Source organism: Pristis pectinata, chromosome 5, assembly GCF_009764475.1.
Source record: "Pristis pectinata isolate sPriPec2 chromosome 5, sPriPec2.1.pri, whole genome shotgun sequence".
Classification (NCBI taxonomy): Eukaryota; Metazoa; Chordata; class Chondrichthyes; order Rhinopristiformes; family Pristidae; genus Pristis; species Pristis pectinata.
The window spans coordinates 26,885,564-26,898,145 of record NC_067409.1 but is presented as its reverse complement, the minus strand read 5'-3'; the positions used below and the strand labels follow the sequence as shown (position 1 = coordinate 26,898,145).

The 12,582-nt window shown below is 39.8% G+C and overlaps 1 protein-coding gene across 1 annotated transcript in view; it reads left to right on the top strand.

The window, feature by feature from the left end:
* The window catches only part of svila (supervillin a), a 219,088-nt gene that overhangs the window by 68,467 nt on the left and 138,039 nt on the right, over positions 1-12,582 (top strand). The window contains 2 exon segments of the mRNA XM_052016555.1: positions 4,543-4,601; positions 5,052-5,173. Of these exon segments, the coding sequence (XP_051872515.1) occupies positions 4,549-4,601; positions 5,052-5,173 (175 nt within the window). The 5' untranslated portion in view covers positions 4,543-4,548.

Here is a 12,582-nt window from a genome sequence, read left to right as displayed (position 1 = left end):
TCCATCCCTAGCTAAGGTATTCCAGTTCAGCTACAAAATTGGCATCTAACTGACAGTGTGGGGAAAAATTGCTCCTATATAATCTTACTTACAAAAACATAAGATCTAATCTGAGCAATTGCTGCCCAGTTTTCTCTCGGTAATCAGCAAGTGAGGGAATGTGTTGATGAACATTCAACGTTTACAACTGAGCTTGGACACTGATGCTCATTTTGACTTCTGCCAGGACCACTTAACTCCAGATCACATTGGAGTCTTGATTCAAATATAAACAAAATACCTTAGTTCTGGAGATGAGTTGAGTGGCTTAACATTTGATCAAATGTGGAATTGTGGAAACTTGGAAACATTGAAGTCAGTGGGAATCAAGGAAAACACTTTTTCATTGGCTGAAGTCATGTTTAGAACAAAAATACCACTGAGGTTGTTAGAAAGCAATTTTCTCAACCACAAGGGGTTCCTTCAGGTGATGTCTGAGGCTCCTTTGAAGAACTTTCCTGCATTATAAGTTCAGAAATGGGGATGTTTGCTGATTACTCAATATTCGGTTCCATTCTTAGTTCCCTTGATAATGAAGGAGTCCATGTTGGCATAGAGCAAGACTCAAGACAACATTCAGGTATGGAGGGATAAATGGCAAGTAATAATCAGATCCCACAAGTGCAAGGCAATGATTATCTTCATCAAGAAAGAGTCTAACCACCTTTGCCAATTACTATTGTCAAGCTCCCCACTATCAGTACCCTAGTGATACCACTGACCAAGAAGTCATTAGGGTCAACCATGAAACTATTGTAGCAAGAGGAGCAAGTCAAAGGCTGCATGGAATTATCAACTCCTGACTTAGTCTTTCTACAATTCTCAAGCAAACTAGAATTATGATGGTACACCAGGTAATTTTCTGGATCAATTCTGCTCCAACATAATATAGAAATCTAAATACAATCCAGAATAAAAGCAGTCTATTTGATCTGCAGCCCATCCACCATCCTAAGCATTTGCTTCCTCCACCAGCTTTGCAACTTGCCAAGACTACTTTGCTAGAAACTCCTAAACACATGACCTCCACCACCCAGAAGGACAAAGGCAAGCAGGGGCACTGAAATACCAGCAGCTGAATGTTTCCTTTCAAGTAGCATATCATCCTCACTTGGAAATATCTTCACTGTTGAATTGAAATCCTGAAACACCTTATTTGGAAGCATAGTGGAGCTGTCTTTAGCCACAATAATTTCAATATTTCAAGAAAGTGCCATGTCGGTTTCTAAAGAACATTAAGAAAGTTTTGGCCCCATCTCTGAGACCTGTGGTCCTTGAGAGGAAAGAATGTTAAGATTGTATCATGTATTTCTCCAAAAACCTTGCCAATTTTATGCTGTAAATAGTAAGGTTAGTCAAAGAAATTGTAATTACTGTGAATATAATTTCAAGAAAGCACAATAGCACCTCTACTTCCTCAGAAGACTGATGAAATTTGGCATGTCCCCGATGACCCTCACCAATTTTTACAGATGCACCATAGAAAGCATCCTATCCAGATGCATCACAGCTTGGTATGGCAGCTGCTCTGCCCAAGACCACAAAAAAGTTTGCAGAGAGTTGTGAAAGCAGCTCAGCCTATCATGAAAACCAGCGACCCCTCCATTTACTCTATCTACATTTCCTGCTGCCTCGGGAAAGCAGCTAACATAATCAAAGACTCTTCCCACTCCGGTCATTCTCTCTTCTCCCACACCCTCCACCCCCCTTCCATCAGGCAGAAGATACAAAAGCTTGAGAACATGTACCACCAGGCTTCGATCCTGCTGTTCTAAGACTCTTGAACAGATCTCTTAAGCAATAAAATGAACTGGACTCTTGATCTCTCTGTCCACCTCGTCACGGCCCTTGCACTTTATTTGTCTACCTGCACTGCACTTTCTCTGTGACTGTAATGCTATATTCTGTATTCTGTTTTGCTTTCCTTTTGTACTACCTCGATGTACTTGTGTATGGAATGATCTGCCTTGGTGGCATGCAAATAAAAGCTTGTCACTGTATTTCCGAACATGTGACAATAATAACCCAATTACCAATATAAATTTGTACAAGAAAATTAGCACAACTGTGACAAAAAATGTCATTCTGGTACAATGAGATGTATTCTTGCACAGACAAATCACATTAGCTTTGAGCTCATTAGTAAATTTAATCTGTTAGCAAGCAGCTGGCATTTATTGTCAATTCCTTGTTGTCCCAAAAAGCTAGTGACCACCTAGTCTTGCAGCAGTCCATTATTTTTCCCTTTTTGTGGTTTTAATGCAAGCAATTAACAGACTGAGGCACTTCTAAGGGCAGTAGGGAGTCATTTTAGTAGAGTCCCACCATTCTAATCATTTGGGGTCTGATCATATATCTGACCATGTGTCTTATCACATGTCATCTTTACTTTATCTCTTTGGGCCCTAGTTCTGTGTGAAGGTGACCACTCTGGAATAGACTTCATGTTGGGATGGGAATCAAACTAAAAGCTGAATGAAGGCAATTCTTCCTTGATTATTGCTTAAACTCCTTTTACCTCACCTGCTCCCCTCCCACACCCAATGTACCACCCAATTTTCCACTTCTCTCCATACCTTTGCTCTCCCACTCCTCCCTTTGATTTCCTCCCATTCCAATCCTTCCACCTTGTTCTTTCTAAATATCCTCTCATTTCTTGCATAATTGTCTCTAATCTGTCCTGCAATCCATTTTCTTTGTCTCTGATTTTACCATTTACTCTGACTTGGCTCTTTCCTTGGCCTCTTGTCTGGCTTACTACTTCTGCATTTCCCTATCCTGTTCTCTTTTGCATTCCTTTTTTCATAGAACAGTACAGCACAGCACAGGACCAGCCCTTTGACCCACAATGTCAGTGCTGATCATGATGCCAAATTAAACCAATCCCTTCTGCTGCAATTGATCCATATCCCTCCATTCCCTGCATATTTATGTACCTAGCTAAAAGCTGCTTGAACACCACTATTGAATCTGCTTCCACTGCCACCTCTAGCAGCCCATTCCAAGCACCTACTACTCTGTGTTTTTTAAAAAAAAACTTGCCCTATACATCCCCTTTAAACATTTCACCTTCTCACCTTAAATGCATGTCCTCTAGTATTCGTCGTCTTTACCCTGGGGAAAAGAACAGTTCAGCACAGGAACAGGCCCTTTGGCCAATGATGTTGTGCCATTTTTTTTCTCAGGATGTGGATTCCAGTGGCAAGCCACACTTGTTGTCCTGGAAAGTGAGAGCCTTCTGGAACTTTGTATAATTTCTGGGTCATTTGGTGGATATTAACAGTTAATCGTGTAGTCTGCCTTTGGAGTTTCATGTTGGGTAGGCTAAGCAGGGTGACATGTTTTCACTCTGAAGGGCATAAATAAACCATTTGGATTTTATGACAGCTCTATCTTTCCAAGTAATGCACTAAAACGTTGGCTTAAATCATGTACAGTTGTGCACATGCTCCATTACATTTTGCAATATTCTATAATCACAATATCTTCTTTACCCCATCTGCTCTGCGTTTTCAAGTTAAATATTGAGCATTAAATATTGTATATGAAATATCTACAGCATTGTGCATTTTCTTCACTTATTCCCCACCTCTTAAATACAAATGAGCATACCATTGAGTACCTGCCTGTATGGCACCGTGGAAGATTCAGATTTATGAATAGTTTATATTGTGGAGAAGAGTGTAGGGGGTGGTGGGATTTTTTTTTGTCCATTTCTGCTTTCATTTCTTTCACTTATTAAATACCCATAATACGTTGCCGACCACTTGCAGCCCATTGCCCAATTTCTGCCTCAACTTGTTTTCCCTTTAATTGGTGCCATTCATCAAGAGGCGGCTTCTGCTGCTTTGAAATTTATTTCTGCCAGTATACTAACTCATGTAAAATTAGTTAATGGTCTGATTTGACGTCATTCTCTGAAATATTTATATCTTTTGCCAAGCTATGTTTTCTGATTGCAATGAAAAGGCATTGATTTCCAGATGTCAACTGTAGAATGGTAGATCAGAGGAAAAAAGGGTCAGGCTGACTTGAGGTGACAAGAAGAATTGCACAGCTGCTTGAGTACAGTTGGTCTTGAAGTCTTTCTCCAATATAGGTTTATTACTTGTAGAAAACCATCTTTGAGCTCAAAATGACTGATTACAAAGGTGCAAAAAGTGATTTGTTTAAAGTAGTCAATTTACTTGAATTACATGATCAGCAAGAGAGAGTAGGTGTAGTTGGCTTCAGTCCTAATTAAGTGCAGAATCTTGATGCTATTGTAGCAGTACAATAGCACAAATTTTGTAATTTTAGAGTTTTTATCCACTGAAAGGACTATGATTGTTCCTATATGCTGTTAATGCTACATGGCAAACAGTTTCTGCTTAGAGCAATATGGGCTAAATGCAGGCAAATGGGATGAGTTTAGATGGGCATCTTGGTTAACATGGACAAGTTGGGCCGAAGGGCCTTTTTCCATTCTGTATTGCTCTATGACTCTGTTCTATACTTTCACAGAGCAAAATGCACAGTAATGTGAATCATGGGACGAAACACATGGGTCAAATTTTGCTGAGGTAAGTCATCTCATGGCATGATTCATTAGTTAGACTTGTTTCTGCATCCAGAGCGAAAAACAAACTGCTAGAGGAACTCAGTGGGTCAACCAGCATCTGTGGGGGAGAAAGGAATTGTCCATGTTTTGGTTCAGAACTCTGCATCTGGACTGAGAGTGGAGAGGGAAGGTAGTTAGTATAAAGAAAAGAGAGGAGGTGTCTCGCTCCCTTTTGGATGGAGAATTCCAAAGATTCAGGTGAAGAAATTTCTTTTCTTTTCTTAGTCCTGGTTGATGCACCCTTTATTATGAGAGTATGATCCCTGCTTCTAGACACCCTAGCCAAGAGAAACATCATCCCTGATCTATCCATTGAAGCACTTTAAGAATTTTGTACGTTTCACTGAGGTCATCTCTTATTATTCAGTGCTATAGTGTGTATAGTCTCAGTTTGCCTAATCTCTCCTCACAGGACACTTCACCATCCATCCCAATCTGGAGAGCCTTCATTGCACTTCCTCTTTTGCAAAAAGCAAAACCAGACCTGTATACAATATTCCAGTTGCAGTTTCATCAGGATCCTGTATAATTGCAGTAAGGTGTTTACACTTGTAATCAAATCCTCTCGTAATAACGTCCACATAGTGCAAATACTTTGTTAAAGTGTCAAAGAACTGATCTATCTGACAGCAGCTGGCACAAATTCTTAAATATATTTGGGCTACATTTGCCATTTAATTTCAATTTTTCCCTTTTAATAGCAGATTAGAATAAGGCATTTATAGCAAACTTATGATCACACTCATAACATCAGATGCAATGTTAGAACGTTCCGAAGAATTGCACAGCTGCTTGAGTACAGTTGGTCTGAAATCCTTCTCCAATATAAGTTTATTACTTGTAGAAAACAGCCTTTGAGCTTAAAATGAATGATTACAAAGGTGCAAAAAGTGATTTGTTTAAAGTAGTCAATTTACTTGAATTACATGATCCGCAAGAGAGTGGGTGTAGTTGGCTTCAGTCCTAATTGTTAAGTGCAGAATCTTGATGCTATTGTAGCAGTACAGTAGCGCAAATTTTGTAATTTTAAAGTTGATGGAGTTAAAGTGAATCACAAATACTTAATTATTTACTGCTTTATTTATTACAAAGCAAAATGTTTCATTTGGATATGGAACCTCCCTAAAGAAATGGATGGTTTGTTGTTTTCCATTTCTGGATAATATCTGAAAACTAATGAATAGGTAAGCATTTTATCTCTTTGTTTCTCTAGCTGCATATTACTTCAGGTTATGTGGTCATTTGATCATCTGCTGACTGAGTTGGAATGACTTGTTTGGCATCATCCCTTTGAGGCACTGAAATTGAATTTCTACGAGGGGATGATGTACTTAATATTGCATCTTACCTCATTAACGCGATCATAAGTTTGTTGTATGTATCATGTTCTAATCTATGTAAATGGGGAAAATTCAAGCTTCGCAAACATAGCCCAGGTTAAAAGAATGCTTAACAATTCCTGCCAGCTGCTGTCAGATATTTCAGTCTTGACACTTGCAAAACCTCTCTATTGCATATATGTTAATTTAAAATCGGACCTTTAAGCATGATTCATTGTCTTAACAGAGCTTTTACAATTGTTGAAAAGAGCTAATTGCGTAGCTTCTAGACTTTTAAAAGGTGGATCATCTGGTGGAAGTGTGCTGTTAGGCAGCTGAGGTAAACACTGTGTGGCCCACAAGCCAACCAGTCGATGTGTATGTTACCTTATTAGGCTAAGCAACTTAGTGTGGAGGCTGGGGACATGCTGTGCAGGATTGTAGTTGTTTGAATATGAGCCTATAAGTGGACAGACTCTTGAGATGTGGCCCAATACTTTTTCCCTGGGAAAATGATTAAATTCTTTAGTTACCTAACTTATCTTGGTGCTGTCTAAAGTGTGTGTGTACATACAGTAAACCCTCAGTGTTCCCATGACTGTTATGATCACTTTTTTTAAGATACTATCTGTAACCTGCAGTTCTTTTATGCCATTTGGTGAATCATTTGTCACTTTCTTTTTCTGTTATTTATTAGGATTTTCTAAACACTGATATTCAGTTTATATTTTTTTAATTAGGAAAATGCATTTTCCTAATTATGTGAAGCCCTATGTATGCAGCAAAGTATGTGATGGCAAGCTTCATTGTTTCTGAAACATTGTGTTTATTAAATGACATTAGTCTGCAATATAATGCAGCTCTGCCATCTCTCACAGATAAAACGAAGCATCACTGGTCAGGTGCTGCAGAAGAATTACAGCCTAAGAAATAGACTGTTTGGGCTACATGTCTTTAAGAGTGTTTTATGATTGTGCGATAAACCACAGTCATGGCAAGTTGTGAGAACTTTTCCTCTTCATGTGCTGTTGCTTGATTGCAACACAGGAATTTTGAATTTTTAAGTGTGCCCTGAGCATGGGCACCACTGGCAGGGCTGCAATTAGGTCCATCTCTAGTTCCCATACAAGTTCAAGGGGTGCATTTATCTTGGACAGTTGCATTTCTACAATGATGGTGTTCTCACAACGTTATTTCAGGAAATGAAAACAGGCCACTTTTTGGCGTGAAACTTGATGTGATGCTGTTTGTTCTTGCCCTTTGTTGGTAGAGTTTTTGTCAGACTTTCCAAGTAGCCTTGGGAAGCTGCTGCAATTTTAAAATGCTTTGGCCACAATAGTAAAATAGTGTGCTCTCACTCCAAAATGTTATCAACCTTCTTGATTGTTGCTGCAACTCTGCTAGTCCAAGTAAGTAATAAGTACTTCTGCCTTGAGTCATATTAATGGTGGTAAGGATGTAAGCAATTCTTCTCTGTTTGAAAGGATGAATTGCTGCTTCAGAATTGTCACAGTCATGCAGCTCAGAAACAGGCCCTTTGGCCCACCATTGCCATGCCGACCATCAAGCAGCCACCTAAACCGAACGAAAATCTAAAAAAAACTCTGCAGACGCTGGACATCTGAAATAAAAACAGAAAATGCTGAAAACATTTTGGCAGGTCAGGCAGCATCTGTGGAAAGAGAAACTGTTACCATTTCAGGTCCAGGACCCTTCAACAAAACTGGGAAAGAGAAATTGAGTTAGGTTTAGGTAGCAAAGAAGGGGGGTTGGCAGTGGGAGAGTAGTGGGTGCGAGGGGGTAGGGGAGGAGTCAGATGCTGCCTGACCTGCTGATTGTTTCCAGCATTTTCGGATTTTATAATCCATCTACACCAATTCCATTTACCAGCATTTGTTCCATGCCTTCTGTGCTTTGCTGGTTCAAATGTTTGCCTAAATACTTAGGGGCAAGTATTCCCACAACACATCACCCATTGAGCACTCAAATTCAACACTAATTATTTTATTCATGGAGTCATCGACTCCTAGAGTCCTACAACAAAAGAAAAGCAGGCCTTTTGGCCCACCCTGTCAGCAATTCAAATGCTCACCTAAATACTCAAATGTGAAGGTACTTGCATCCATCCACCCACCCACCTACCTCAGGCAGTGCTTTCCAGATTCCAACTACCCTTGGTGAAAATTTCTCCTTCAGATCACCCATAACCTTTTGCCCTAAACCTATATTTAAGGGGTAAGGGTCTTTCTGCTAGTTATAAATATAGATGTGAATGTAGGAGGCATGATTTAATAAGCTTGTAGATGATTTGAAATTGGGGGTTGATGTTGAGCAGAGTAGTTTTGTGCTATGGAATCAAATTGATCAGCTGGTAAGTTGGGCAGACCAGAGGTAGATGGAATTCAATTATGATAAGTGTAAGATGATGCATTTTGGAAGGGTGGGGAGGGGAATCTGATGAGAGTAGGACACGTACCATGAATGTTAGGGCCCTAGAGAGTATTGAGGAACAATGGCACTTTGGTGTGCGTCCAAGGATCTCTGACAGTGACAGCACAGGTAGATGGTAGTGAAGAAGACGTATGGGATGCTTGCCTTCATTAGCCAGAGCATAGAATATAAAAGCAGAGAGACCTTGGTATAAGTTTATAAAACATTTGGTTAGGCCACAGCTGGAGTACTGCGTACAGTTCTGGTTGCCACACTATAGGAAGGATGTGATCGTACTGGAGAGAGTGCAGAGGAGATTCACCAGAATGTTATCTGGGTTGTCTTATGAAGAATAATTGGATAATCTAGGATAATATCCACTGGCATCTATAAGAATGAGAGGCAACGATGAAATACAAGGTCCTGAATAATCTTGATAGAGTTGATGTGAAGAGGACGTTTCCTCTTCTGAGAGAACCTAGAACTTGGGGGTCACTGTTTAAAATAAGGGCTTGATCCTTTAGACAAATGAGGCTATTTTTTTCTCAAGTTATGAATCTTTGTAACTTTCTCCTTCAAAGGCCTTTGGAGGAAAGTATTTGAATATTTTTAAAGTAGTGTCAGGTAGATTCTTGATAAGCAAAGGGGTGAAAGGTTACTCTGGGTGAAATGCAATGCACAGTTGAGGTTACAGTCAGAACATCCGTGTTCTTATTAAATGGCAGAGCAGGCTCGAGTGACCAAGAGACTTGCTGCTGTTCCTTTACTTGTACGTTTGGGTGCAAGTTGTTTCATTAAGTGTAGTTGCACTTTTCTGTGTGACATTGTAGTTCTGGTCACCACACCATTGGAATTATGCAATCTGCTCTGTAGAGGGTGCAGAGGAGATTCACCAGGATGTTGCTTGGGATGGAGCATTTTGGTTATGAGGAGAGACTGGACAAGTTGAGTTGTTTTCCTTGGAGCTGAGGAGGAGGGGTCCTGATAGATGTACAAAACTATGAGTGTCATAGATAGTAGGAAACCTTTCCCCATAAGAGGTGTTTAAAAGCAGGATATAGATCACAGGATATAGATTTAATGTTATGAGGAAGACGTATAGAGGAGATCTGAGGAAGATTTCTTTTTACCCAAAAGTTGGTGGAATTTGGAGCGCACAGCCTGAGTAGGTAGTGGAAGCAGATGACACTCTGTTTAAGAAGCATCTAGACGAGTACTTGAATCACAAAGGCATAAAAAGCTAAGGACCTGATGCTGGTAAATGGGATTACTGTTCATGGTTGGCACGGACATAGTGACCCAAAAGACCTGTTTCTGTGCTGTATGTCTCTTATGACTTTGACTCTATATAAGTGGTAAAGACAGATAATCAAGATCATTTGGAGTCAGAATCATGTTTAATATAACTGACATGTTGTTTGTTGTTTTGCTGCAGCAGTACAGTGCAAGACATAAAAATTACTACAAGTTACAAAAATAAAAAGGGCAAAAGTGGAATAATGAGGTAGTGTTCATGGACAGTTCAGAAATCTGATGGCAGAGGGGAAGACGCTGTTCCTGAAATATTGAGCATGGGTCTTCAGGCTCCTGTACCTTCTCCCGGATGGTAGTAACATGAAGAGGGCATGTCCCAGGTGGTGAGGGTCCTTGATGGATGCCACCTTCTTGAGGCACTGCCTCTTGCGGATGTCCTCGACAGCAGGGAGGGTTGTGCTTGTGATGGAGCTGACTGAGTCTATAACCCTCCTGCAGCCTCTTTCAGTCCTGCGCATTGGAGCCTCCATACCAGGCGGTGATGCAACCAGTCAGAATGCTCTCCACCATACATCCGTAGAAATTTGCAAGAGTCTTTACTGAAATACCAAATCTCCTCAAACTCCTAATGACGCTGCTTACCCTTTCCACTGCTGACCCCTCAATGAAGATTGTGCGTGTTCTGCCAACTTCCCCTGCTTGAAGTCCACAATCAATTCCTTGGTCTTACTGATGTTGAGTGCGAGGTTGTTATTGCAACACCACTCAACCAGCCGATCTATATCACTACTGTCCGCCACCTCTTTGCCTTCTGAGATTCTGCCAACAACAGTGGTGTCATCAGTAAACTTAGAGAGAATTTATCCCATTTTCTGCCCTCTTGTAGCTGCATCAAAATGTTGCAGCATGTACAAAATTTGACCATCATTAGGTTAAAATTCAAATGTGCCAAATTTGAAAAAGATGTCCATTACAGGTGCTGTGAATGTTCAATTTTATTATTGGTCAATGGATGTCAACCCCTTTAAAAAGGAGAGCAAGTGACTTTGATGTGCAGGCATAATCTGCAATATACTGGTACATTACACTTGTCAGTTTGAGTGTGTGGAAAATTGTAGCCTCCACTTTAGCTCTGCTTCTGTTTGGAATTAAAAATATTTTAGTACTTTCCTAACCAGCAGGTCCATTACTTTTTGTACGTCTGCCACAAGAGAAACCAGTGCTCATGATAAATCATGGTGATTTCAGCATTTTAGATGACAAATGCAAAGCTCTGTGTTTAACATAATATTACCAATTTGTCTGTGCATGGGCTGATTTTTGAGCTGATATTGTGTTCTAGTTGTGCATTCCTCGCAGTTTGCGATTAGTTGGAGATGAGAAGAATTTTTTGTCTGTTAAGAGCTGATTGGTTTCCCAGTATTTGGAAGCTGCAATGTCGATTTTTTTTTTGCCACACAGTAACATATGTTGTGACTTGGTCACAGATTTGCAGTACCCCGTACTTCATTATAATCTCTTGATCTGTCATCTAAACTGTTTTAGAATTTCATTGTACCCTAATTTCTGTCTGTAATCTGATTAGTAGCTTGAGCTGCTTTAAACTGCAACCTATTGCCTAGCCTATTCCTGCAGCCGTTGCTGGCTTGACAGCTTCAGTCCTGTTCCATGCAAAAAATCTCCACACGTTACTGTGTAGACAGGCCTAGCTTTGTGTCTGGTATAAAATTAGCCATTACTTGTCACTTGAAGCCTTCGAACTCTGCAGTCATGTTCAGAAATCCATGGATCGCTGGTTATGCACGAACAGTAACATGTCGTGGCCAAGGTAAGTACCAAAAATATGCTTTAAAGCAATTATCGGTAAAGTGCCCCTTCTCTGTACTGTCTCTTGTTTTATTCCTCGCTCCTTCCCCTTCCCTCTTCTTTCAAGGGCAATGGGAAACAATAGACGTATATTAGCTTAAATCTCGGGTGTACACTTTTATCAGCAATTAGATTACACTGTATCTAATTCTGTTCCAAATGTTTAATTCTGAGCTTCTAGATCTATTTTTCTTATCAAAGGATTGCTGTGTTGCCGTCTGCTTTTGTGGAAATGGGGGAGGGGGGAGGGGAATTAGTGTATCTTTATTGTACGTAGTATTGAAAGGGGGTTGAATCAGATTTAAGTATTGCTAGCGTCACTTGAATTTTACGCACATCCAGCCCATTCTAAAGAAAGATTTTTTAATTGTGCAAACGCAGTACAATACATTTAGAAGTAAGTTGTGTAAAGCACAGCAAAAAGGCAGCTACATGCATGTGCAATTAAGATTTATATTGAATTCAGTATTGTGTATCTGAGCATTTGTAAATGTTTTTGTACGAGGTCGTGTGTGTCTATGAATAATATACTTGTTATCTGTGTATATGTGAATGAATGTTTATCTCTATTTACTGTTTACAAAAGTAGATTTATCATTTTTTCTTTGTAGGTATAAAACTCCTTGCCTCCTAATATCTGTGTAGATTAATACCATGTATTGCTCATTGGTAATTGTTTTGCATTCAGTGCACTGAGCACTCTTCCTTGATTCCACTGCATGTTTAAGTCTGCACAATTGTGTAGGAATAGGTAGTTAAGATAGAGCTGAAAATTAGGAGTATGCCAAACTGAGCTGACTTTCAAGTTCAAGATATAAATTGGCAAAGAAAGAATCGCAAACGAATATGTGCAGTAAGTTGTGTATTGGATGACTTTGATAATTCATTATACATGGTAACAATTGTGTTCCAATGAATCTATTAAGATACTGTTCATAAACTGCTCTTCTGCCTTGATGAATGAGAACTTACTAAAGGCTGCATAAGATGTTCCCATCATTCCTTAAACTTGCCATTGTCCATTCATTTACCATGAGATTTTGTACAGCATGGTGGTGTTAGTGGGTAGTAAAA